Below are 26,550 nucleotides of genomic sequence, written 5' to 3'. Positions count from 1 at the left end.
AGAGCAGTGATTCTCAAGTCGCCTATGGGGCTTCCTACCATCGTCGCATGCACTCAGGTCCACTCCTAGGCACCGACACGACACATGAGTAAGGCACAGTCTGTATCCATAAGAAGCTTAAAATCTAACGAGAGACTTTAAAGTAAATAAACAACTCACAAAAAATGGAAAACGCAATAAAAAAAGAGGCATAACGTACATGCAAATGAAGAGAAGGAAGAAATTATTTCTGATGCAGGGTGGGGTGGAGTAGGGGAGAGGAGGAATGCGGGATGTGTCAGTGAAGGAGGTGGATCTGAAGAGAGCCTCACGGTGTGGGCAGGATTTAGCCTGAGCAGGTGGAGCGTGCAGAAGAACAGATGGGAGGGAGGGGCACACTCATCTGCACTCCAGCCACAGGTGGCACGACTTCTGACCACCTCCAACTGTCCTCTCAATAAGCTGTTCCTGGAAAAGCGCCAGACACTGCTCTATCAACTAATGGCTGAAAATGGGCAGAGCACTATGCTTTTTTGTGAAACACATTATTGCCCTAAGTGTTATTTCTTGTACAATCAATTTAACCTCAAACCACTTCTTAGGAATAGTCAAAGGGTACAATGACTCCCATTAACAAAAGTACTACGCTTCACGTCATTTGACAGACCTAACACATAATTCACATGGCTTCAGGAATATGCACTTTGTACAAAGCAAGGGACGTGTGTACAGGTTCTGTAGAAGCCATTTTGGTGTATTTAGATTATGGGTTAACTTTTACATGTACCACAATATATTTCAGAGAACTCTAGACTGATGTAATTTATTTTACAAGTAAAATGTAAGTTTTAATAAACTGATCAAAGTTTCAGAGGCAGTTAGATAAGCCTGCTACTTAAAGAAAGCCTTTGCTGCTACTTCTGAAAAGCAAAGGACCTCTCGAAGAGTAAACAGCCACTTCCTGATTCACAAGCTTTGTAAGCTGGAAAGCTTATATATTAGGTTTTGCTTTAAGCGTAGTACCTGCATATTAAGACAACACTTAAGAATCTCATATCCTATGATTTATTTAAAAATGTCTTTTCTCTGCAGAAAATGTCTAGTGTCTACTTCGAATTTATGAATATCAAATCCATTTTAAGTCCTTTTGTAAAACCATAAGAATGCCAACTTTTAAGACATTTAAGCTAATTTCCCAATAATTTAACCTTATCTTTCACTGCCTGATATGGCTGTTCTTGGATTACAGTCTGATCAAATCCTTCTACCAAATACCCACACACACAGACACATACCTCTTCCAGATGTCCCGAAGAAACTGGATTATCTTCATAAGCAGGGAACTGACAACCTGCTTTGCAACTGCAAAAATTATTAATTTCTTCCTCGCATTGTGCCATTATTTTACAGTTTGCTTCTGAGCTTTCTAAATTGATTTCCAGAGATTCATTCATGCTACATTCCAAACACTGATTCTGCTTTCCGACTGACAGAATCCCAGCTGATTCCTCCTGGGAATCCAGTGATGTCTGAGCACTCTTTTCCATCCCAGATTTTTTTAACCTGGGAAGGAATCTTCCAGACTCAAGCTCTGATTTCCCATAGTAATGGCCTTCTTTCTCTGCATCTTCTTCCAGTGGTTTGAGGTCTGCCTGTGGATCTTCAAATGCGTCAACTTGAGAAGGAATGGGAATATTTGCTTCATCTTTCTCAGATTCAAATTCCGACTCGCTCCCTCCTCCTGGGGACAGTTCAGATGCAGAAATTGGGCGAAAGTGAGTCCTAGGAGAGATCCGAATAGCCCTGTATTGTGTTCTGTCTACGCCACATATCCTGGGGTGAAAAACTTCACTGTCTGAATCAGAGCAGAGGATTGACTTCGGTTTAAAACTAGGGCTGAAAGATGCAATCCCTTCGGGTTCAAATGAACATTCTACGTGAAGAACTTGTGAAAATGGATTGCTTAAGTCAAAAGAAGAGAAGGAATATTCAAGTCCAGGATCTTCAACTTGAAAGTTACCACAAGCTCCTAGTAAGTCTTCATGGAAGATAAAAGAAAATCCCTTATTTAATCCATTTTCCCCACTCTTCGGTTGATCGTTCTGTTCAAATGACACAAAGGGTTTCCATAACTGCCTGTGACCAGGAGCAAAACTGTTTCCTGGGGTCATAAAGACATCTGTACCAGCTATCGTCACAACGTCAGAAGCCGCACACTGTAACAAGCTTCCTTTTGTGTGACTGGGGGGTACAACTGCCCACTCCCCATCGCTATTAAAGGTTTTGAGTTCTCCGTAAACCCCTCCGAGGATGAACGCATTCTCCTTGTCTTGGGCTACGTCCCAAGGTTTAGAGGGTGTAGTGTAATCACCGCCGTCCACCTTCGATAGCTCACTAGAAACAAAAGCTCTTTTCTCCATGTTCTCTTTCTGTCCCTCCCACAGATGATATTCTGATCTCTGCACAGCCTTATTAGGTTCCTGGAGGGTCTCCATTTTAGCTTCAGCATCCAAACAGCAGCAGTAGTTATTTACATCTGTTGAAAACAACTCATCATCAATTCTTTCTATTTCTACCATAGCTACAGAATTGCTATCTGCCATCTTTGTCCAAATGTCTTTAATAACCCCTGAGCTGTAGCCATCTCCATGTGGACTGCTTTCACTACATACTTGTGTAGTTTCAAATGTTTTGTTTTCTGTTTTTTGTTCTAGCTGAATACCACAGACAGATTCTAGTTTAGATTTTTTTTTGAAAACTAACGTAGGAATTTCTCCTAAAGTTCTACTGTTTTGCTGGCAAGTTTCATCTTGCAAAAAATCTAGAAGGTCTTCATCTACATAATTTGACGAGACTCTAGGAACTACATAATTAATATCTTCTGCATTAAACTGCGTTGATTCTTCAAACTGAATATTTAATGTCTCATTGTCTGAACGTGTTTCTTCTGAATGGGACCATGGACTACAAGTTCTTGTTGAAAGATTAGAACAGTGTTCATTTTCTTCAAAGGCACTATTTTTGGTCCATATTAGCAATCTAGACTGTGTTTTCCCAAGCATATTAGCACTAGAATCTGTATTTTCATTTCCCAAGTTGAGTGTTTCAAAAGAAAATGGTAAAACAGAATTACTGCATTGCACTTCAAACACTGAAAAACAAGAGTTTATACCAGATCCTTCATTAATATCTGAAAAGAGCTCTTGATTGCCAGCAAGCAAATGCGGATTGAGTGCTGTGCTGTCTAAGATTGGTGAGAGTCTAATTGGAGAATCTCCTCCAAAACTCTCTCCATCGGCATCGCCAGAGCTAGATGAACAGCACTCCCAGAACTGAGCCAGATTGCTAAGGTCTTGCAGGAATAAGCCCTCAGCACCTACAGAGCTGGTAGAATCTGTCCATATTGCACGTTCCCCTTGCAACTCCATTCCATCTAACACTATGCAACATTCTGCCTCAAAATCTGTTTTCTCTTTGCTTTTTTGTCGAATCATATTCAAAATCCGACTTTCTCCTTGCATTGTTTCTGAGGCACCAGGATCCAACATGGATTGATCAATATCCACTTCATAGAAGTGTGTTAATTCTGATAGATGAATATCATCCAAGTATTTGTTGCCCTCCGGAAGAGAACAGAATGAGGTCCCAGTGAGGTCAATATCCTCATTTATAACTGCAGGCATTTCTACAAAATGACCATCAATGAAAGTACCTGCTGCGAGGTATGTTTTATGAATATTATTGTTGCTGATACAAAGACCGTGCACTGATTCAGACAATTCTTCTACTGCCTCTGATGTCAGATCACTTGTATCTTGTCTGTTTCGGTATGTGGTCTCTAATTTACTTTTTCTGCTCAAAGGAACAAAATATTCAGCAATTGGTTCAGTATACCACAACGGTTCCTCTTTATATTCTTTGTCGTTTCTGCTCTCCATGTAGAGGTCTCTTCCTTCGGCGCTCCCGACGTCTCTTCTCCCCGCCTCCTTTGCTGGTCTTTTACCCCGTTTGCACAGCTGTCTGACAGAACCACTGCTGCTACTGCTACTGCTTCCGGCATGAAGGTTTCTTTCAGCCTTTTCGCCATGTTTCAGTGAAAGCCTGCTTTGACCATTCCGCCCCTTTTTGTTCCGAATTTCCCGTGTCTTGTGTCTTATTTTCACACACTTCATGGATGCTTTTAATTCTCCCTGATTACCACTTGAACTTGAGCCTGCTTCACTAGAGCCGGAAGACCACGAGCGAGGGCGAATCTTTCCTTCGGGTTTATGTCGGATTTGCTTTTTGTACACGGCAGGCTTTTCTTCCATTGTGCCATGACTAAATTTGTTCTCCTTCTCATTTTGACTTCTGCTCTGGGTTTTCTCGTGGGCAGTGGTGGATACGTCATTGCTCCTTTCCCTGATGACTTCCCCTTCACTGTTGCACTCCTTGGGAGAGGATGTGTCTGTGCTAGCTGGTGGGGCTGTGGATGATGAAGAAGAGCTAGAGTAAGAACAGACTTTAGACTTGTTCCATACAGTCATGATCTCTTGCAGGCAAACTGGCTTCTCAGAAAGTGGTGGAAATGCTTCATAGTACCTGAAAAAGAGAGTAGAGTCCAAAAGTGGGCATATTAGATATAATAAGACAACATTACCAACTAGAGAAAGGGGCTATTTCATTTTAACAGTCAACATTTACATCATCCAAGAATTAACAACTTTTAAATAATTAATAATATCATAAATTACGCTCTACATTTAGTCCAATGTATCAAGCACCAAGATAAGCACTATAAGAATACTAAGAAAACACAAGATGACAGTTTTTATCTTCAAAGTTTGAATTTTAATCAAGAAATGACAGGTAACAAATACAACATGGTGGAAAGAATGTACTCTTTTGATAAGCGATACCTAAATTTCATTCTCAGCTCAGTCACTTACTATGCTTGTGACTTTAAGCTAATTATTTGATGTCTTGGTCCATTATTTCCTCTACTGTAAATGGTGACAATATGACTTACCTCACGAGGCTGCTGTGAGCATTGTAAACAGATGTAGCTGAAAAGCTGGATAGCTAAGAAGTCAAGAGTATGAGCTCTGAAGCCACACTCCCTGAGTGCAAATCCTGACTCTGCCACTTATTAGCTGTGTGACCTTAGGTATGTTACTAACATCTCTGTGGCTCAGTTTCCTGACCTTCAAAATGAGGGTAATAATACAACCTCACAGAGTTGTGAAGAGTAAAGGAATGAATATGCAAAACAAGTCAGAACAGCACCTTCCTAAGTGATTACTGTCATGATTGTTATTTTTTCTCAGGAGGCTAGCGCAACGCCTGGCATTAAGCAGGCCCTCAGAAACAGGAGGGACCATGGTGTTGAACTGTTCGTAAGAGATGATGCTGGTGAGGCCTAGAACAATCAGAGAAAGGAGAGCGCAGCTGAGCCTTGAAGGTCCGGAAATGCAGCAGTTCAGGGAGTACTAACTGTGAGACACGGGAACTTGTGTGAGGACACGAAGACACACGCATGTTGTGCTTGCGGAACTGAAGCCTGATTAGACCAGCAACTACTGGAAATGCAGGGTAGGAAAAACCAGGGAGGCTGGTTTCAGAGGGCTTGAAAACTGGAGGAAGAGTTTTCAGTTTCCCAAAGAATCCAGAGTCAGGCTGGCTAGCAAGGGAACTGTTGTTTTGGGGGCAACAGTCAAGGTCACACAAGAAGTGATAAAAGGCCACGTTTTCAAAGGGCTATACTTGACTTTCCTTTCAGTCTATACCAGAGCTGTCCAATAGAAACACACTGTGAACCTCACATGTAATTTTTAATGTTCTAAGAGTCACATTAAAAGTGTAAAAATAAACAGGTAAAATTAATTTCAATAATATAGTTTTACTTAACTAAATATATCTACAATAATATTTCATGTAATCAATATTAAAAAATACTAATGCAATATTTTACATTCTCTTTTATACTGAGTCTTTGAAACCTGGTGAGAATGGCACACGTGCAGCACACCTCACTTCGCAGCAGCAGGATTTCAAGCGCTCAACAGCCACAGACGGCTATGGCCACTCCACTGGACAGTGAAGGCCTACACAAACCAATTAAATTCTTTTCCTTAAGTTTTAGAAGTTCAGAAGATTCAAATAAAATGTATAATAAGGAAGTCTGCTTATAATGCAGCTGATTTTAACACTAACCATTTACAAAGAAAGAACTTAAAGCATGTTTAGGAAGCAAGTTTGACAAGGTCAACGACTTCCCCACATTCCCTTTGGAATCAGCAGGGGGAACCTTGTGTGTAAAACAAGGATAAGCATAATTTCCTACAACTGTCTCAAAGGACTAGTGTAAATTTCAAGGTGACAGTACATGAATGGACGGTAAATAACCTCATTCATTCATTTCACAAATATTGAGTCAATATACGTAATAAGGATAGAACCATCTTATTCACCCTCGAATTCTCAGTGTCAAGCACACAATAAATGCTCAATAAATGTTTCCTGGATTATAAAATATGAAACCAAATAGATGATGAACAAACACCTGTAAACCCTGCAGCGGTTAGCAGCCTGAGTCTCACAAATGCACACGTCATCACTGAAGACAATCTTACGTACATTTCCACTTGATCCTTTGCTGTGGGGGATAGTTCTGCCTCTGGAGAGGGAGACCCTTCTAACTTTTTGTGAATCTTCTCTTCTGTTAGGAAACAAAAATTCAGAAAGATTTGTCTTATACCTAGCTAATAAATATTCCTGTTTTTTAAAGTTTCACAAGTAACTTTAACAGCAATTATATAGGCTTTTGTGGCTTAAAAAGAACTCTATACCAGTTTGTCTTTTTAACAAAAATTTATTTCTTCAGTGTGCCGCAGGGAATTCTCTGGCTAAACCACATTAACATTGGGCTGAGAAATGAGAGTTGTTAACCTCATCACTGATACAGTGCTCCGGAGGCACTTAATTAAGAGACTGAAATCCCCTGTGTACTTATTAATTACACCAGAAGGAGAGAACATCTGTTTAAGATTCCAAAAATATTTTCTCACAAAATTCTGCACTCATGAACTTTATATTGACTCATCTTGACTAATACTAATCAGCAAAGAAAATTCTTCATTACAATTAGCTCTGTTACTTAACATCTAGGTGAGCAAGGGCTGTGTTTCAACTAAAATAGAAGCAAAGGGCTAAATTCTTAGCTCAGCTCATGATACCGCCTTAGATTAAAAACAAATACGGCCTGCCCCGGGGCCGAGTGGTTAAGTACTCGTGCTTCGCTTCGGTGGCCCAGGGTTTCGCTGGTTCGAATCCTGGGCGCGGACATGGCACCGCTCATCAGGCCATGGTGAGGCGGCATCCCACATGCCACAACTAGAAGGACCCACAACTAAAAATATACAACTATGCACCAGGGGGCTTTGGGGAGAAAAAGTAAAAAATAAAATCTTTAAAAAATAAAAAAAACCCAAAACGAAACAAATAAACTCTGCCCTTATAGGAAGGCTAAAGACTTGGAGGGCAGCAAAATGACCAAGAAGAGGACAAGGAAAACAAAGATCTTTAACCTTAACATGTAGCTCTCATTCTAAGGGCTTGCAAAAAAAAGTTGGGAAAAGAAGTTATGAGGGTTCACGAATCAAAATGACTTAATGAGCTTGTCAAGTCTGCCTTTCCAAAGAATTCCAGAGTCAAGGCAGAAGTTCCTTCCAACCTTTATCAACATCTTGCAAGGCCTTGACGTCAACAGGCAGATATTAACAGGGGGGCAAGGATGGGAAAGAAGACAAAATATTGCTCTCGATCTCTGAGCTTCAAACAAAATGACATGTCTCCTCTCCCTGAGGGCACCTGTGGATTAGGTGACTCCTCTGAGAAGAGAGACCTGACCAAAGTGACTGCCGAGGGCTGACCCAGAAGTCACAAACAGCTGAAGACGTTGCATGATGCTGGCCTGGCGACACACACCGAACACAAAGACTGTATTCTCATAGTTTCTTTTTTTGATCAACTCTAAGATTTCCCTCCATCAGATTCCTCAGTGACTCTCCCCTACTGTGCGCAAACACAGGCCCTGGCGCAGGGCTCTTACCTTGCTTGTTCTGAAGGTCTTTCAGTCTGGAGCAGAGCTCCTCCACTAACGTCTCGATGCCAGAGCTCTGCATGAGGACATAAATACATATTAGTTTACCACCAGGTATGTAAAAATCAGGTATTTGTATACTTTTGTTTTAATATAAAGGTTTTCTAAATCTTTCACATTCCAAAGAAATACATGATCAATACTTAAATGAACACAAGAATTAAAATGTTACAGGTCTGTAGATCCTATTTAGCATACATATTTTACTAATAACGAATAGTCAATGGTATTTACTGATAAAATATTAATGTATTTCCTAGAACGGCTTCTGTCTTCCCAGGGGTATAGCATCTTCTTCACGGGGCAGACTAAGCACCTAAATGCCCATCATATGGCTAAATGTCAGTCACCATCAAAAACATTATTCAATGTGAGCACGGTCTTGTACCAGACTCGATATAAAGAAAAATCACAAAAATCTCATCTTGGTCCTCTAGGAGCTCACAGACTAAAGAAAACAAGGTGATTTTTTTCTTTTTTAAAGTGAATACTCACGACTGCAACAAAAAGAGCAATATAGAAAACACATGCCAATACTGTGACATATGCTGAATGTGAAAGCTGTGTTAGCCTCTATATAGAACTGGGATAAAATTTAAGGAGAGTACATGGAAGAGTCTGAAATTTGGAGGATAAGAGTCAATCTTTAAAGAAAAATGAATGTCGGAAACATGCACTGCAAAATAATCTTTCACTCTGTTGACTTTCAAACTTTTAAAATTCTCACAAGAAGAAACAAAACTATTTCACAATGTACAAAAAAAGGTGAATGTATTTCCTAGGAACCTTATATTTATTCAGTGGCCAAAAGTCCTATTTAAACTGGAACTGAGTCTCTCTAGGTGGACACCACTCGAACACATGCACATGACTGCTCACCCTTCGCCCTCATGGGGCCTTGAGGGGCTAAAAATAGAAATTCACCCCATTCACCTAACTCAGAATGACTCAGCACAAGTATTACAGACAGCCTAAACAAGAACCCACAGCTCCACAGTCTGAGCAGCAACAAACACATTACAATGAAAATGTTAACTGCAAATATTGATAATTATATTCTATCCGCATCATATCACAGCTTTTAACAGGGAGACGGGACAGAGGGAGACAGGGAAATGGGCCAGGAGAGAGCTGTCCTTTCCTTAAAACACTCTTAAAAACCATGGCAGATATTAGTGATAAACACTGCTCTGACTACACAATTCCATCAGAAAGACTCTGCTTACCATAATGTTCAAGGTGTGATGAGTATGGCCGTTTTATTCAATTTTCTCCAGATCGTGAACCTAACACCCGTGTCAGCTGACACCCTGCTGCACGCTGTTCTGTACAGCAAGCCTATGTCACTGGGTTTCTAAACCCAGTACCAGTCTCCAGCGCAGAGCACCGAGCCTCTGGGGATTGCTCATTCAACCTCCTTCAGAACTCAAAACGGCCGGCCGTTTAATACGCCACAGAGAATGAGCATTACCACCTAGTGACTACATACTATTTTTTATGCTTTGTCTTGGAAATTACTTCCACACAAGTGTAACTTTTAGTTGTTCTGGATAGCAATGCAGCTTAGAAGTATATACATTTGCTCTCAAACATAAATGGCATAGAAATGAGGAGCTTACTCCTTAACTCTGTGCATAAAAGCAAGCTCTACCCATCAGGCTTCTGTCTTATTGCCTTGACTACTGCAACAGCCTACATACATAGACATATATATATATGTATATATATGTGTGTGTGTATATATATATATATATATATATATATATATTTTAATCATTAGACCACTGGCTTATCATAATAGTAAACTGAGAAGCAAAAGTGGGTATCAGAAGCAGCCATTGTCATCTCCTGGCAGGTATTCCAAAGTGTGAATTTGGAGCTGTTAATGAGCTTTCCCAATCACAAGGTAAATTATTAGATAATTTTAATAACCATATTTTAATAGTATACCATATCCAGAAGGGCACTTAAGAATACTGAAAGCCTACAGTATCTTGAGAAATAAGGGAAGTAAATTATACTTATATTTTAGTGACAACTCTAAGGGAGAATATGCTGTATGTGAAAAAAAATGGTAACATTCAACCACTCAACTTGTGAATTGCTGTTCCTGACTATAAAATGGATAATATCCAGTCAGCTCCCAGTATTGATAGAACACGTTAAAATTCTCTGCAAACCGTAAGAACACTCTAAAGTTCAAGTCACAGTACTCCAGCTCTGAAAGCCCTGAACCAGTGACTGGCAAGTTTCAGGAGATGTTCAGGAAGCAGTCTTCTGAATGCACGACCATTCACTGGTTTATCAATTACTCACACATGCATTCACTCAGTCAGTCAACAATCGGTCAGGAAGAGCACCCCAACATGTCAGGCTGCACACCCAGAGAGACAAGGTCCCTGCCCAAACAGCACTTACATTCTAAGAACTCTTAACTTCTCAGAAGACATGGCGAAGTGGAATGTATTTGGCCACATACTTACTGGACAGCAGGGTTTATGTGTTGCTCGTAGTCTCTGAACCCAAGACCACTACACTTTCCTCTCAAGATCTGTGAGGGTAAACTAAGATGACGGACATGTGAGGCATCCATCAGAGTACCTGCCACAGCAGTCACTTAAATGTTGGTGTCATTTCTAGATTTTGTATATGTTTTCCATTTTCCAGAATCTCATTTTTGGATTCCTCTCTTCTAAAATGCCTTTAATTTTTGCTATGATTTGAGTTTGAGATTGGAGTAAGAAAGATAACTAACCCGATCCAGATAACCCAAAGCCCTCTGGATTCTGCCTGGATTCCCTGGTCCATGCACTGATACACTCCCTCTCCCAGGCTGCAGGGTGGAGGTAAAGACCCTTATGTGATGCTGAGCCAAAGGCAAACACTGCAGCTACTGTCCCACCACTTCTGGGGAATTCTTTTTATTTGTTCCCTGACAAATTTCCATCATTTCCCATCCCACAACATTTTCAGTGTTTCTCCATCCTCTCCATGCTTTCCATTCTTCTCAACTAATGACCTTAATAATCATTAGCATAAAGAAAAGAAAACAATCTGACTTACTCTGCCTCATTATCTCTTCTCTCCATATTCTAAGGTGTCTGTAGCTACATTAATCATCTCAAAGGTTAATCTTTTATGGAGAACTCATTTGGACTGGATATTCCCTAACTGTTGTACAAGAACGCCCACTCCAACCCTGTGATCATTAACCAATATGATACTCAGGGGTACTTAATGCCTGTTCCATTCATGGGTGGCAAAGTGGGAGTCAAAAAAGATCTGGGATTGAATTTCACCCCAAAGTTAGCCAGATGACCCCACACAAGTCATTCACTTATCAAAGCTGCAGTTTCCACATCTGAAAAATGGTGAGAATACCAGCAGCGCATTTCCTAATAGCTGGTTATTAGACTTCTTGCATTGTTCCCCTAATTTCTTTTCTCTCCTATTACCATTTCTTCATTTTTTGGTCCTGCTTTCTAGATTTTCTCAGCTATACTTTCCAACTCTTCAACTGAGTTTTTTCATTCTATTATCATGTTTAGAATTTTCAAGAGGTCATCCTGTCCCTTGAATGTTTCTTCTTTATAGCAACCCTCTCCTCAGAGAAATGCCCTGACCTTCAGTGTTGTGGTAGCCAGGCAGAAGACAGGGGAATGCTGGGGCATGTGGCTAGGTGGAATAAACATCCCTGGCCCACAGCCATTCAAAGATTAAAAAAATTTCTAAAACCCAAACAAACAAAAAGCTGTTTCTGTCAAGGTAGCCACAAGAAGATTGTGATTCCCCTCCTGAACCACAGGAGGATCTAGAAAAATCTACCCACTGGCCTGCCTCCAGCTCTTATTTACATTTGCTCTCTAGAATACGATATAGAGGAGGAGAGAAGTATCCAGTGGATAAATATTATCAAATACTTATTATGTGCCAGGGAAGTAGAGATGTACGTCCTCTTGGAGTGATGGACAAAAGACGGTTAAAATTTGTCACAGGAAGTAGAGAATGTCAACCTCTGTTTTAAGTAATGATCAATAACTTGACTAACCAAGGCTTAATTAAATAAAGGCCTAAAGACAAAGGTAGCCCTGCTTGGCATCATTCTTTCGCAGGGAGAGCAGCATCCGGATGCGTCAGACACGGTGCTGTGTAAAAGCTGGAAAAGTTATTTGGTTTCTCTGAGCCTCCATTTCATTGTCTCAAAAAGAGGAAAATACTTCAACTTGAATTAAATTCTTCAGCTTTCCTAGTTCACCGCAGCATCCTGTTGATCTAGACAGACCATATTTTTCAATATATAGAGAAAAATGTCCTGGGGCCAGCCCAGCGGTGCAGCAGTTAAGTGCGCTTCGGTGGCCCAGGGTTCGCCAGTTTGGATCCCAGGTGCAGACATGGCACTGCTTGGCAAGCCATGCTGTGGTGGGCATCCTACATATAAAGCAGAGGAACATGGGCATGGATGTTAGCTCAGGGCCAGTCTTCCTCAGCAAAAAGAGGAGGATTGGCAGCAGTTAGCTCAGAGCTAATCTTCCTCAAAAAAAATTAAAAAGTCCTGTTTCCTACTTTAATTTGGAGATGGCAGTGTCTTTTCCCTTCAGATATCCATGTTCCTCCTGTAACAACTAAACTCCTGAAGGAGATTCAGGCACAGAAGCTTGGAAGGCTCTGGGTTGAATGTCTGACATACTATTTGTCACACTTCACTATTCAATTAACAAGAATAGTCAAGTTCCCCAAAGTAGAACTTTGAACAGTTCTCTCTAATCTAGGGTGCATCAACTCTAGAGGAACCCACCAATGGGTATACAATAAAAGCTTACATATATCTTTCCGGTTAGGGCCATAGCCTTCATCAAACACTGAAGCCTGTCATGCTAAAAGGGTTAAAAAAAGAAACACCGACATTCATCTACCAACCTGATGCCTAAGTATATACTCTAGAAAAAGCACTGTATATATGCACAAGGATAGGCATACAAGAACATTCCTTGCTGCACTCTTTGTAACAGCCCCAAATGGGAAACAACTGAGAGGACCATTACCAGAAGAATAAATAGCTTTGCAGTCTTACAACGGACAACTATTTAGCAGTGAAAAAAAAATTATAAGATACTATCAAACACAGATAAGTCTTTAAAAATGTTAACTAAAAGAAGTTGCAAAATAGATACAGCATGGTACCATTAATATAAAGTTGATATACAAAATAGTCACATATTTGTGAATCTCCTCAAACAATATCTAGTAAAAGTATGAAAATATGCATGGGAAAGACAGATACCAAGTTCAGAGGTCACCTCTGGCAGAGATGAGGAGAAAAGCCATCAGGCAAGGGCCTATGGGGCCCCTTCAGCTGTTTTTATAGTAATTGATCTCCTAAGCTAGGCACACAGGTAGTCGCTGCTCTGTTCTCTATCCCTTTTCCTAGGTCTGCCTTTCCACCCTTCAAGTGCTCAGTCTGTTTTATATCCCATCCCATAGTCCTACATGTGCCTCTTTTTATGCCCTTTTGCTCATCTCACCCTCAAATTTTTGTAGCAGTCCCTCCCATTTGTTTCTTTTCTTATATCCTCACTTTTCAACATTTGATATTTCAGAAATTTCCTGTAAAAATCCCCACTTTCCACCTTTTCTAAAAAGCGATCAGAAGACCCGGCACCACTAGGAGCACATGTGCCAGGACAGCGATCAGCTGGAGCCGTGATGGATGTGCTCTGCCATTTACCACAGGCCTCACCTCTCCCCATGTCTCATTCATTTAGCTTCCTACTTGGCCCCTGGACACATGTGAGACTGCAAGCTCTAGCCCAACCAACAAGCAAACAGTCTATTATTTAACCTTCTCCCCCAAACCACCCACCCCACCAACCCCAGACATGCATATCCAACTGCTTTCCAAAATCTTCACTTAGCTCTCTCACATGCATCTCACATTTGCATCTTTATTCAGACCCACTCACCTACAAATTAGTGCTGCTTCCCTAACTTCCTTTTCCTCAGGAAATGGAAACTCTATCCTTGCAGTTGCTCAGACCAAAAACCTTGGCTGTCTTCCCCGACTCCTCCCTTTTTCTCCACCCCAAATCCAACCCTCTTAGCAGTACCTTCCAAATACATTTGGAATCCAGTCAGTCCTCACCCTCATGTACCTTCCAGACTACTATAACAGCTGCTTCACTGCTTTCTCTGAGTCTGCCTCTGCCCCTCCATCTACCCAGCCTCACCCATCCATCCAGCCTCAGGGCAGCAGCCCGTGGGATCCTAGGAGCACTGAAGTCAGGTTACATCACCCCTCTGCTCCAAACCCTCCAACACTTTACGGCTTCTCAGAGGAAAAGCCAAAACCCTCCTAAGTGCCTACAGGTTTCCTTGAATGACTCAGCTCCATCTATACCCAAGAAGATAACCAGGCTTCCTCAAGTAGGGCCGCCTGCGACAACACAGCAATTGTGAGCATTCTCAGCGTTCGACACCACTGGCTTCTCAGGGGTCTGGCCGGTAGAGGGAGCACAGCATCACCTCCCTACAACAGACACAGAGCACGCAGACAGGTACCTTGTACATTTGAAGTGCTCAACAAATGTTACTTCTCATAGTTCTGACGCTCTGTTATTATCCAAAATGAGTTAAGTTCATTTGTCAGCATGCAAAGAAATAATTATTATATATGGTCAAAATTAATCCAGAAAATAAACTGCCATGAAATATTTTACATGGTTTTTGTATATACAACTCTGTATAGCATATAAACAATACATACGAAAAATACTAAGATGTACTATGTACTTTTACTGGGAAAAAGAACTTCACTGGCGGGCATAGCTGAATGTGAGAATACTGGCAAGTGCAGTAAAACTCCACAGTACCTGGGGCAGAAACTTCCCTGTCTCTCTGCAATCTCAGGTGCAGGCAGGGCCCCAGAGCACGCGGCAACACCGTTCCTTTACAAACTCCTGACTGAAATTAGCCGTCTTTGTGTTCCACCTTTCCCTCTCCCCAAACATAGTGTTGTCGAGTTTCTAACCTTCTGATGATTCCCAAAACGGGAGACAAAATACCAGCTTTGATTCAGTTTGAAGTTGCTCAATCAAAATAAAATGGAAACATAATTAATTATTAAAAAAACAAAAACAAACAGTATAAAAAGCTCTAACTTTGGGGATAAACAGAACCAAGTAAACTTGAGGATTCAAAAACACAACAGCTGGCACAGTTCAACATTCTGCTCTATGATTTCTAGAGGGAGGGAGGTCTGGTCTATTCAACAACGCACGGCAGCTCAGGACACCGTCACAGCACAAAACACCCCTCCAGGGGAAGCGCGAGTCGCCCCGTTTCTCTTCACAGGCCCCATTATTAACTGCAATTGAAGCAAACGCAAAACATGTTCTAGAAAACAAACCCCCAGAGAACTGTATGTTATTCAAATGTGCAAATGAAGGGGTTGAGCAAAGGCAGTTACCGTGGGACCTAACAAACAACAAAGCACACGAAAGCTCGTGATCTCCGGGAGGAACAAGTACGCACCCACCGCTTACAGGTCTTCACAGGTGTCGCCAAATTTTAATCAGCATATAAAATTAAATTTTGACATAACTGAGTTTCCATACTGTCTTGGCGACATCTCTCAGATGAAATATTGAGCTGAGCAGGTCACAGAGATGTGCCGTAATGTGGGGTAAAACTTGTTGCAAGAACAAAGTGGAGGAGCAGTGTCACATGACAAGGATGTAAAGGTGGAGCCAGAGAAGTCAGCCCTCTACCTAACCAGGACGCTGCTTCTGCAGAGCGCTAACATTCGCCTGTAAGTGTCAGCCGCTCTACCTAACCAGGACGCTGCTTCTGCAGAACGCTAACATTCGCCTGTAAGTGTCAGCTGCTCTACCTAACCAGGACGCTCCTTCTGCAGAGCGCTAACAATGCCCCTGTAAGTGTCAGACAGGCACACACAAAGTAAGGAGAAAAGAACTCAGTTTACATATAATGCATAACATCACCTCTCCCTACCTACCTACTTACTATAAGGAGAACATCACCTATGTTACTGTCTCATAATTATGTGATTAACATTTTAATCAACTAAACTCTAAACCCATTAGTGGCTTTTGATTCTGGTCAGTTGGGACTGACTGTAAAGTGCCAGCATTTAGACTGGGTGGAAAATGAAGCAGAGAACCACGAACGTTACCACCCTCCATATTTAAGAAATGAACAACATACCCATATGCAAACATTCCCTGCGGCCAAAACATGAAATAAAACTTTTGCATTATAATATCCTATGTAGGGCCTCTTTGTTCCTTTCTTTTCATTAAATCCACCAGAAAGACTAGAAAGAAAAGCCAGGGGACACACAGATGGCCTACAATTCATCAACAACCACAGTGATTCCTCTCTATTGTCACAGGCCATAATTAAAGAGGGTTCTTTTCAAGTTCTTTCCACTGGCTCCCAAGAGCCAGGAGAGCTGGCTTCCGGGGTCTGGGTGTTGACACACACAGGACAGCAGGCAGCTCTGGAACAGGGCACTGGGGTTCCCCGAGCATTCACCCAGCTCCTGGTATCTGCCTGGCACATTCATTTCCTCAGCCTATTTTAATTTGATAAAATTAAAAACAATCGTTATTAGGAAAAAGCAATGCAATAATTTTTTATAAAATGAGAAGGAAAGAATAAGATAGGACAAATGCTTCATTGGGTTTGAAAACAAAAATCCCACCTTTGCCAGCCAGGTAAAGGAAAGCATTTTTCCAAAGCAACAACGTAAAGAATAAAAGACCTCTGTGAGCCACAATCCTTCCCTTGCACTGTTTCTACTTCACACCAAGTTCCTTCCAGCACACAGCATACTCAGCCACGATGAACTATACACAAACTGAACAAGCTATGGGAGCAGCGTCTTCAGTATGCTACAATAAGGCATCCACACTCCTCATTTCTTCACGGCTGATTTCAGCTGTCCTTGTTTTTCCACTCAGCTTCACCGTGAGTCAAAGGCTAGAGTCATTTCTCAGCGACTTTGGTCCAAAGCAGAAATAAGATCCTTTCCCAGATTGAAACTCGCTACTCATATTTTCCTCCCAACCATGACTCAGCAGGTTCTTCAGATTTTGCTCAAAGAATTTACCTGAACTAACCTCTCACTTTAGAAACCATCTGCATTTTGAATTCCTTTAAAAGCTGCAAATTACTTTACCAATCTATTCCTTCAGTGTCATGCAGAAAACACCTTTACTTTTGGGTAATTGTCCAACCATCCCCACCCCCTTCTTTTTTTTTTTTTTTTGAGGAAGATTAGCCCTGAGCTAACATCAACTGCCAATCCTCCTCTTTTTGCTGAGGAAGACTGGCCCTGAGCTAACATCCATGCCCATCTTCCTCTACTTTATATGTGGGATGCCTGCCACAGCATGGCTTGATAAGCAGTGCATAGGTCTGCGACCAGGATCCAGGCTGGCGAACCCGGGTCACTCAAGCAGAGTGCATGAACTTAACTGCTATGCCACCAGGCCGGCCCCAATCATCCCCTTTTCTCTAAGGACTGTCCATCACTCAAAGCCACTGCTGAAGGAGTGGACCTCCAGGCAACTCTGTCCCCTCCCAGAAGCCTATCAAATCAAGGGTAGACTTCTGGCCCATGCCTAACCGATCAGATTCTCTAATTGAATGGTGTTGGGTACTAGCCTCCAGCAGTTATGCTGGGCTGGGGCTGGAATGGTTGTTTTTTCACCATGTGTACACTGAAGAAGAAAAGGCCAGACTTCAGATAGAGAAGGAATGACCCAGAAGCAAAGAGAGAAGCAGACGAGAGATTGTGGGTCATTAGAGAAAATGACTTTGGCTGCCAATCATTTAGTTCCCAGTTCAGGCCACCACCTCCAGCACTTGGTTTCAGTGAGGTATTCCTGTATCTTTATGTAAAGTCCCATTTCTTCTTAAACTAGGTTATGTTCCTACTTGCTGTAATGAAATGGTACCTGACTAAGATGGCCACATGAGCACTAACTTCTAAACTATCCCCTAATCTATGAGGCAGCAGTCTCCAGAAATGAAAGGTTAAAAATTAAAGAGGTGGGGGTGCCAGCTCAGTGGCATAGTGGTTGAGTTCACAAGCTCTGCTTCGGAAGCCCAGGGTTGGCAGGTTCAGATCCTGGGCGCGGACGTATACACTGCTCGTCAAGCCATACTGCAGTGGCATGCCACATATAAAATAGAGAAAGACTGGCATATATGTCAGCTCAGGGACAATCTTCCTGAAGCGGAAAAAAAAACCCAGGAAGATTGGCAACAGATGTTACCTCAGGGCCCATCTTCCTCACCAAAAAATAAATTAAAAATTAAAGGGATGGGGAAGAAAAAAACAGTGGAACGAGAAAAAAAAAAAAAAGCAGGGTAAGATGAAAAGGACAGACTCTTTAAAAATGGAGTGTTCAAGTCAAGAGAAATTCAGTACCTTCTATGCGATCGGTATTCAATCTGCTCAGCACTAGGAGATGAAAAGATGGGTAACTCACAGTTTTGCCACCCAAGGAGGAGAGTCAGGAAGGCAGACAGAAACGAACAATGCAGTTTAGGATGTGAGGGCCTGCTACCTGAGACACACGAGAGATACCACGAGTACGTGCCAGGGAGTTGGGCTCTGACAGACAATTCTAAGTAGCGTGAGAACACACAGCTGGGGACCACTGAACGAGCTTTAAAATCACATGTGGTAGGTGGTAGCCAGGCACGATAAACTCCTACCGATTACCAAACGGAGCAAAGCTGGTCATCCCAGCCTCAGACCATCAGATAGCGTAGTTCAGGAAGGAAGCTTCTGGTGGACGGATCCTCTCTAGATAACTTGTATGAACCCTTTCAATTTAACTTCACATTATAAAGTTACTTAAACGACACCACGTCAAATAGCATGGTAAAAGCAAAATAATCTTCTAAGTAGTTATGACCTCAGAGATTACATCTTACAGTGAGTAACAAAACAAGAATGCATAGTATTAAATAGGTGATTATATTCTAAAACTGTTTTGTTATTTCAGGATGCTGAAGGACATGAGCAATATTTTATATGAAGTGTTAAAAGATTAATAATCTTTTATTTTCTAAAAAGCAAAAAATTATGAATCATGGGGCCGGCCTGGTGGTGTAGGGGTTAAGCTGGCGTGCTCTGCTTCGGCAGCCTGGGGTTCAGATCCCATAGGCAAACCTACACACCACTCATCAAGCCACGCTGTGGCAGCATCCCACATACAAAGCAGATGAAGACTGGCACAGATGTTAACTCAGCGACAATTTTCCTCCAGCAAAAAGAGGAAGACTGGCAACCAATGTTAGCTCGGGGCCAACCTTCCTCACCAAAAAAATAAATAAAAAATAAAAAGTTTATGAATCATAAGCAAATATAGTGTTCTTAAAATGTTAAAACTGCTATCCCACTTCTAGAAATGTATCCAAAAGAAATAATATAGACCATGGAAAAGGCACACATGAAAATATTCTAGACAGCATAACAAAAAATCAAGAACAAGCAAAATATCCAGTAATAACCAGCATATTATATTGCTGTTGGAATATTATTTGATTAAATATAACTTAGCCACTAAAAAGAATAAAGATAATGTAATAACAAGATGAAATATATGTTAAATGGGCAAAAAGGATACAAGATTTTGTGTATATATAGAAACACGTCAAAAAGGAACAGGTGACAATGCTCACATTACAGTGGTGAGATGATGAATGGTTTACTTCTCTAAGATTTTTGGTCGAGATGTTGTATTTGTAAACTTTTAAAAAAACACTCCCCTGCCCCCTCTTCCTCCTCTGAAGTATTAGAAATAAAATGCAAACCTACCTCATCAGAGGCAGATCGAAGACACTGGACAGCAGCCTGTTTTTTCATTTCTTCTACAGTTAGATCTGAGCACTTTTTCTTACTCTTTCCCCATTTCTTAGAAGCTCCTTTTTCCCAGCCCAGGAAGATGTCATTCTCCTAAAAGAAGATTGGACAAGGTTCAATGAACATGGTTAAACAGCAAGTTTCAAACACAATTATTTTCCACATGCTTACACATACATTGCCCTACCAGATACATCCATTCACAGATGGTGCCCACAGATCAATGAAGAGAGCACAGAGCACTGTCACTCAGTGCACTTCAGGACAGTCCATTTGGTGGGTACCTATTAAGATTATTATTTATCATCTTAATAAATCTGACCCACTTATATTTATAGTGAATGCTAATAAATGACTCAGACATTTGTACGTAAATATTATCATTTAAATTTCAGTATAAATTCTAAACTATATACACAATTAAAAGTTTTCTCTTCTGTCTTTCCCACTCTGCAATAATGGATGTTCACATTACTATCAGATTTTAACATCAACAGTTAAATGCTTCAATCCCTATTTTCTGTATCTTGTAGTCTAAAAACAACAGCTATAAAATATTTTGTCAGTATTTTAAGGTTTTTTCCCTTGATTATACATGCCATTATAGAAATCTGAAGAAAACTTGAAAAGCAGGAATAAGAAGGCAAAATCACCCATGATCTTACCACCCAGTGAAAACTAGAACAATTTGATCTGCTTCATTTGGTCTTTTTTGTATGCTTTAAAAAACCCCACATAATTGAATTCACACTATTTGTATAATTTTGGACTTGATTTAACTTATTATATTGTAAACATTATCCCCATGTTACTACAAATTCTTTGGCTTTAAATATTCCAAGATACAGGTTTACTCAGGTATTTCCCTAAACTGGAACTTTAATATTTTTAATTGCTTTGCTACTTTGTTTCATCTTTAAAAGAGCCTCTCATTTGATAATTAAAACCAGTGGACAGACAACAAGGGAAAAAACAGATTAGAAAGATCGACAGTGGCAAAATTAAGAAAATTACTTAGAAGAATACTTGGCTTACAGTGGGCCCTCAGGAAACAGACGTGAGTAAATGAGTGAGATGAGATAAAGCAGGGAAAGCATAATAATAATTAATTCAAAAGATTTTTTAACATCAAATCATACACTATCAAACTGTCTAACCCAATTTTTACTTTGATTCAATGCATAAAAATGACTTTTATGCCACCAGATAAGAGTGGGAGAAAACACGCTTCCCTCTTCACTCATTGTAATTAGCATACTTTTACTTAATTTCATGGGCATGTCTGCAGATCTCATGAACCTGAAAAACATTTTCTGGCTGAGTGGTGTCAATTCCATTTTCCAAGAGAAAATGTGCTTGATGGTCAAGTAAGAACTATGTTTCCATTTATCTAACATGTTTGGCTAGACCACACTTGAAACCTGACATTTTTGATCAATGATATTTTCTGGAGATAGGGCTTGTCCTTTAATAGGAACAGAAGACAGAACCCTAGCAATGGAGATCTGAAGCTTCTGAAGGCAGAGAAAAATGTTGCCATTTTCTCTATTGTTCATAGGGTATAAAACAAAGGGGGTATAAAAGTTATTTGTGTAATTATTGAAAACACGACTCATTTTTGTTCGAGCTGCTGAGATCGGCTTTCTCCTTCCTGAGCAGTGTAAGCGCGTGTCTGCTGAAGCTGTATTGTGGCTCAGCAGAAGTGACGCACACTCAAAGGCCCTAATACAGCTTTATTATACAGACAGAGGGACCTTCAAACTCCACATGGACACGCGGTCCTTTGGACGGCAGTTTGACAACACGTACCAAACATCTTAAATGTGTACATGCACCTTTTTTTTTTGAGGAAGATTAGCCCTGAGCTAATATCTGCTGCCAATTCTCCTCTTATTGCTGAAGAAGACCGGCCCTGAGCTAACATTCGTGCCCATCTTCCTCTAGTTTATATGTGGGACACCTGCCACAGCACGGCTTGACAAGCAGTGCATAGGTCCGCACCCGGGATCCAAACCGGCAAACCCCGGGCCACCGAAGCAGAACATACGAATTTAACCACCGTGCCACCGGGCTGGCCCCTGTACATGTACTGTTAATCCAATAATTCTACTTCTGGGAATTTAGCCTAAGGAAATAATCACCAAAGTGTGCACAGTTAGCTAAGGTGATGTCTATCAAACAGCTGTCAACAATGGCAAACATGTAGAAACCACCTAAATGTCAAATAAGAAGGACTTGGTTAAATAAGTTATGACTCATCCAGGCAACAAGATATTATAGCCATTGAAGACATTATGAAGCATATTTATTGACATGAAAAGCTATTCACAATATATACGAGAAGTAGTTTATGCAACAGTATCATCTCATTTTTAGTTAAAATACACACACACCCCCCTTAATGTGCATTAAAAGTTTGAGAGAAAGGTACTAAGAGATTACCAAGGAGCTTGTCTCTTGGTGAGTAGGGGTAGTGTACTATTATTCTTCTTGTAATTAGGTCATACTCCTCTAATAGTCAAAAGTTTCTGTTTTCTTACTGGAAAACATACGCGTCAAGAATAGAGAAATGAGAAATACCCCTGTCCACCTCCACCTAGAGCAGGCATCTGGCACTAGCTTTATGTCTCCTGGCTGGCATCCCTTTGTTTATACATGAATATGGATCCATCCATTCATCCAGCAATCAATTAGGTGTCTTCTTTGTGGCACTAGGAATATAAGAACGAATACAACACAGTCCCTGCCTGCCACAGGTACACAGTCCAGTGCGAAATAGACACGTGAGCGAACAACTGCGGCATGGCTGCCGATATTGTAAAGGTCTACTGAAAGCACTTAGGAAACACAAAAGAGGCACATTCTTTTCTTGGCCTGGTTGGTAAGCAAAGGCTTCCTACAGAAGGAAGGTCACTGAAGCAGAGTCTTACAGAATGAATGGAAGTCTGGGCTAGGGTGAGGGGGAACACCAGGCAGAAGAAACAATGTGCCACAGCAAGGGACAGCAAACTTTGTCGGTAAAAGGCCAGGTAGTAAATATTTGACACTTTACAGGCCAAGAGGATAAATCAAGGATATAATGTAGGGATTTCTACAAAAAAAAAGAAAAGAAATTTTCACAATTTTTTTATTGATGAAATTCAAAGTATAATTCAATACAATTTTTTTGTAATTCATATCTACTAATGAGTAGAATGGAGCTCTTTTTGGGGGCGAGAGAACATTTGCTTAACTGGGCTTCAGAGTTAGTGTTCTCTACCATCAAAATCAACTACAAATGTTCATCTGTTAATGCTCCTTTTCTTTATAACAGCTTTACTGACATACAATTCACATACCACAATACTGACTCTTAAAGTGTCCAGTTCATTGGTTTTTAGTGTAATTCACAGGGTTATGCAACAATTACCACTATCTAATTTTAAAAGATTTTCATCACCTCAAAAAGAAACCCTGTACCCATGAGCAGTCACTTCCCATTCCTCTCTCCCCCAAGTAACTGGTAACCACTAATCTGCTGTCTCTATGAGTGTGCCTATAGTGGACATTTCATGTAAATGAAATTACACAATGTATCTCCCTTTGTGTCTGGCTTCTTTCACTCAGTGTGATATGTTGAAGGCTCACCCAAATGGTGACACGTGTCAGTACTTCATTTACGAATGAATAACAGCCCATTGCACAGATGTACCACATCTTGTTTATCTATTCATCTACTGGTGGACATTTGGGTTGTTTCTACCTTTTGGCTTTTACAAATAATACTGCAATGGACATTCATATACAAGTTTCAGTATGGACATATATTTTCAATTCTCTTGGTTAAATACCTAGGAGTAGAATTGCTGGGTCAAGTAGTAACTGTATGTTCAACCTTTGGAAGACGCGCCAGACTATTTTTCAAAGCAGCTACAAATTGCACAATCATACTAGCAATGTTTGAGGGTTCCAATTTCTCTACATCCTCATCAACATTTGTTTTGTCTGTGTTTTCTGTTTTAGCCATTCTAGTGGGTATAAAGCGGCATCTCACCACGGTTTTGATTTCCTTAACAACTAACGACGTTGAGCATCTTTTCATGTGCTTATTGGTCATTTGTATATCTTCTTCAGATGGATATCTACTCAATTTTTTGCCCATTTTTAACTTATTCTGAATACACGCTCCTTATCACACATATGATTTGCAAATATTTTTCCAATTCTATAGGTTGTCTTTTCACTTTCTCGATGATATCCTTTGAAGCACAAAAGTTTTTCATTGTGATGAAGTCTAATTCATTGATGTTATCTTGGGCAGCTTGTGCTTTGGGGTTATGTCTAAGAGACCACTGCCTAATCCAAGTCATGATGATTTACTCCTACGTTTTCTTCTAAGAGTTTTATAGTTTTAGTTCTTTCATTTAGGTCTATAATCCATTTTGAGTTAATATTTGTATGCGGTATGAGGTAGGAGTCCAACCTCATTCTCTTACATTTGACTACCCTGTTGTGCCAGCACCTTTTGTTGAAAAAACTATTCTTTCCCCATTGGGTGGTCTTGTAAACAAACTAACCATAAATCTAAAGGTTAATTTCCAGACTCTCAGTTTCATTTCATACATCCATTCCATACAAGTACCAAACTATCTTGATGACTGGAGCCTTGTAGTAAGTTTGAAATTGGGAAGTGTGAGTCCTCCGACTTGGTTCTTCTTTTTCAAGATTTTTTTGGCTATTCTGGGTCCCTCACATTTCCATATGAATTTTAGGATCAGCTTGCCAATTTCTGCAATAAGGCAGCTGGGATTCTGATACAGACCGCCTTGAGGCTGCAGATCAGCATGGGAGCACTGCTATCTTAGTAATGTTACATCTTCTGATCACGAACATGGGATGTTTTTCCATTTATTACGTCGTCTTTGATTTCTTTCAATGACGTTTTATAGTTTTTAGTGTACAAGTTTTGCATTTCTTTTGTTAAATTTATTCCTAAGTATTTTATCCTTTTTGATACTATGGTAAATGAAATTTTCTTAATTTCATTCCTAGGATTTTCAATATATAAGATCACGTCACATATGAATAAGGATAGTTTTAGTTCTTCCTTTCCAAACCTGGATGTCTTTTCTTTCTTTTTCTTACCTTACTGCCCCATCGATACTGATTTATAATACCATTTTATGTATCTCATCTTTGAAAATGTCTTTTCACATAGATACTGCCAAATACCGATATTAATCCACAGGCGTGAGTTTAACTGAACATATTAATTGCTTAGAAGGCATTTATAGAATCATTAGGTTCTTCTCTTGACATTTGCCTTTCAGCATGTCATCACACTGTTGATCAATCACTTCCAAGTGAAAGTTAGGTGGAAGCTTCTCAACTGAACAGTTAAGCAGATTTTGAGACACAGACATGTCCTTTGCACTGTGTGAAAGTGTGAAAAGTCCCGGTGGAACTGCATTTTAGTCTTGGACAACACACTCACTGCAAACCTGTAGGAGGCTGGAGAGTCTGCTCCTTGTTTTAACTTCTGACAGAATGAAAATGTAAAAAGCAGCTCGACATTAATTTGTGATTCTGACAATGTTAGCTGTTAGAATGACTTAACTGCATTAAACATTTTGCATAAAAGTGTATTTTGCCTTGTAATTTTAGGTTGAATTCATTAAGAAACATTATCAAGTCTGTAGCAAAAGCTACACAAACAACAGCATACTAAATACACTTTTCTGCATTCTGCTCTTTCTACTTATTATGTCTGCGAGCTCCCTTATTCAATTTTTTTCTGGCTTCACGCAGTGCGTGAATGTGTTATGACTTATTTAACCAATAGCACTGAACTAAATCAGATTTTAAAAGAACATAATATAAAAAAAGATTCAAGATATTGCTAATTTATTTATTGTTATATTTTTAGTTTCCTATGCTGTATTAATTAAATATCCACTAGACATAAACATAAAATACTAGACATGTGCCAAATATTTACTCAATAAATTCAATAAAATCAAGTATAATTTTTCAAAATCGTAATCTTAAAGACAGAATACAATGATCAGTACCAAAAAAAGATTCAGTTAACGCACACCTCAGCATGAGAACACCTATGGTCGGGTACTTTTCCAGATACTACTGTGAGGTAATCTAAGGCTAGAATTTGTATTGACTTTCTCTTGCTGTCTTCTATCAAGAAGGAAACTGGTAAGTGGAGGAAGAAACAGAACACAGCCTTCTGAAATACAGCTGGTACTGGTGACGTCTGCTGGAGCTGCTCGGCAGCCACCCCTGCCTCCCACACCTTCCCGTTAACAGCGTTCTGAATAAAACCACATGTGTTTGAATGGGACTAATGCCACCCTCATCTCTGGGCCCTAATTGGCTTAATACAAATCAGCGTGTCTCACCCCTTTGGCCCCAAAGATTGGCTGAGAGGCATGTGACCAATTAGAAATGAGCATTTGAAAATGAGCAAAAAAAAGGTTTTTGCTGGGAATGTAGGGAACACACCTCTAGAAAGCGTGTGAGACTATGATGCCAGAAACCAAAA

The 26,550-nt window shown here is 40.3% G+C and overlaps 1 protein-coding gene across 12 annotated transcripts in view; it reads right to left on the bottom strand.

The window, feature by feature from the left end:
• KIAA0232 overlaps positions 1 to 26,550 on the bottom strand; it is an 81,840-nt gene that overhangs the window by 14,559 nt on the left and 40,731 nt on the right. For all 12 annotated transcript variants that reach the window (XR_011437248.1, XM_023638396.2, XM_023638398.2 and 9 more), the window contains 4 exons: positions 19,971 to 20,108; positions 8,069 to 8,135; positions 6,595 to 6,676; positions 1,275 to 4,560 (listed from right to left, as the gene is read on the bottom strand). Coding sequence is in view for 11 of the 12 variants with exons in the window: in XM_023638396.2 (XP_023494164.1) it covers positions 1,275 to 4,560; positions 6,595 to 6,676; positions 8,069 to 8,135; positions 19,971 to 20,108 (3,573 nt within the window). In the remaining variant the exon portion in view is untranslated. The remainder of the gene's footprint in view (positions 1 to 1,274; positions 4,561 to 6,594; positions 6,677 to 8,068; positions 8,136 to 19,970; positions 20,109 to 26,550) is intronic.

The sequence above is a fragment of the Equus caballus genome, chromosome 3 (assembly GCF_041296265.1).
Source record: "Equus caballus isolate H_3958 breed thoroughbred chromosome 3, TB-T2T, whole genome shotgun sequence".
Taxonomy (NCBI): domain Eukaryota; kingdom Metazoa; phylum Chordata; class Mammalia; order Perissodactyla; family Equidae; genus Equus; species Equus caballus.
Note: the sequence above shows the minus strand (reverse complement) of the source record. Positions and strands in the feature narration are given on the sequence as shown.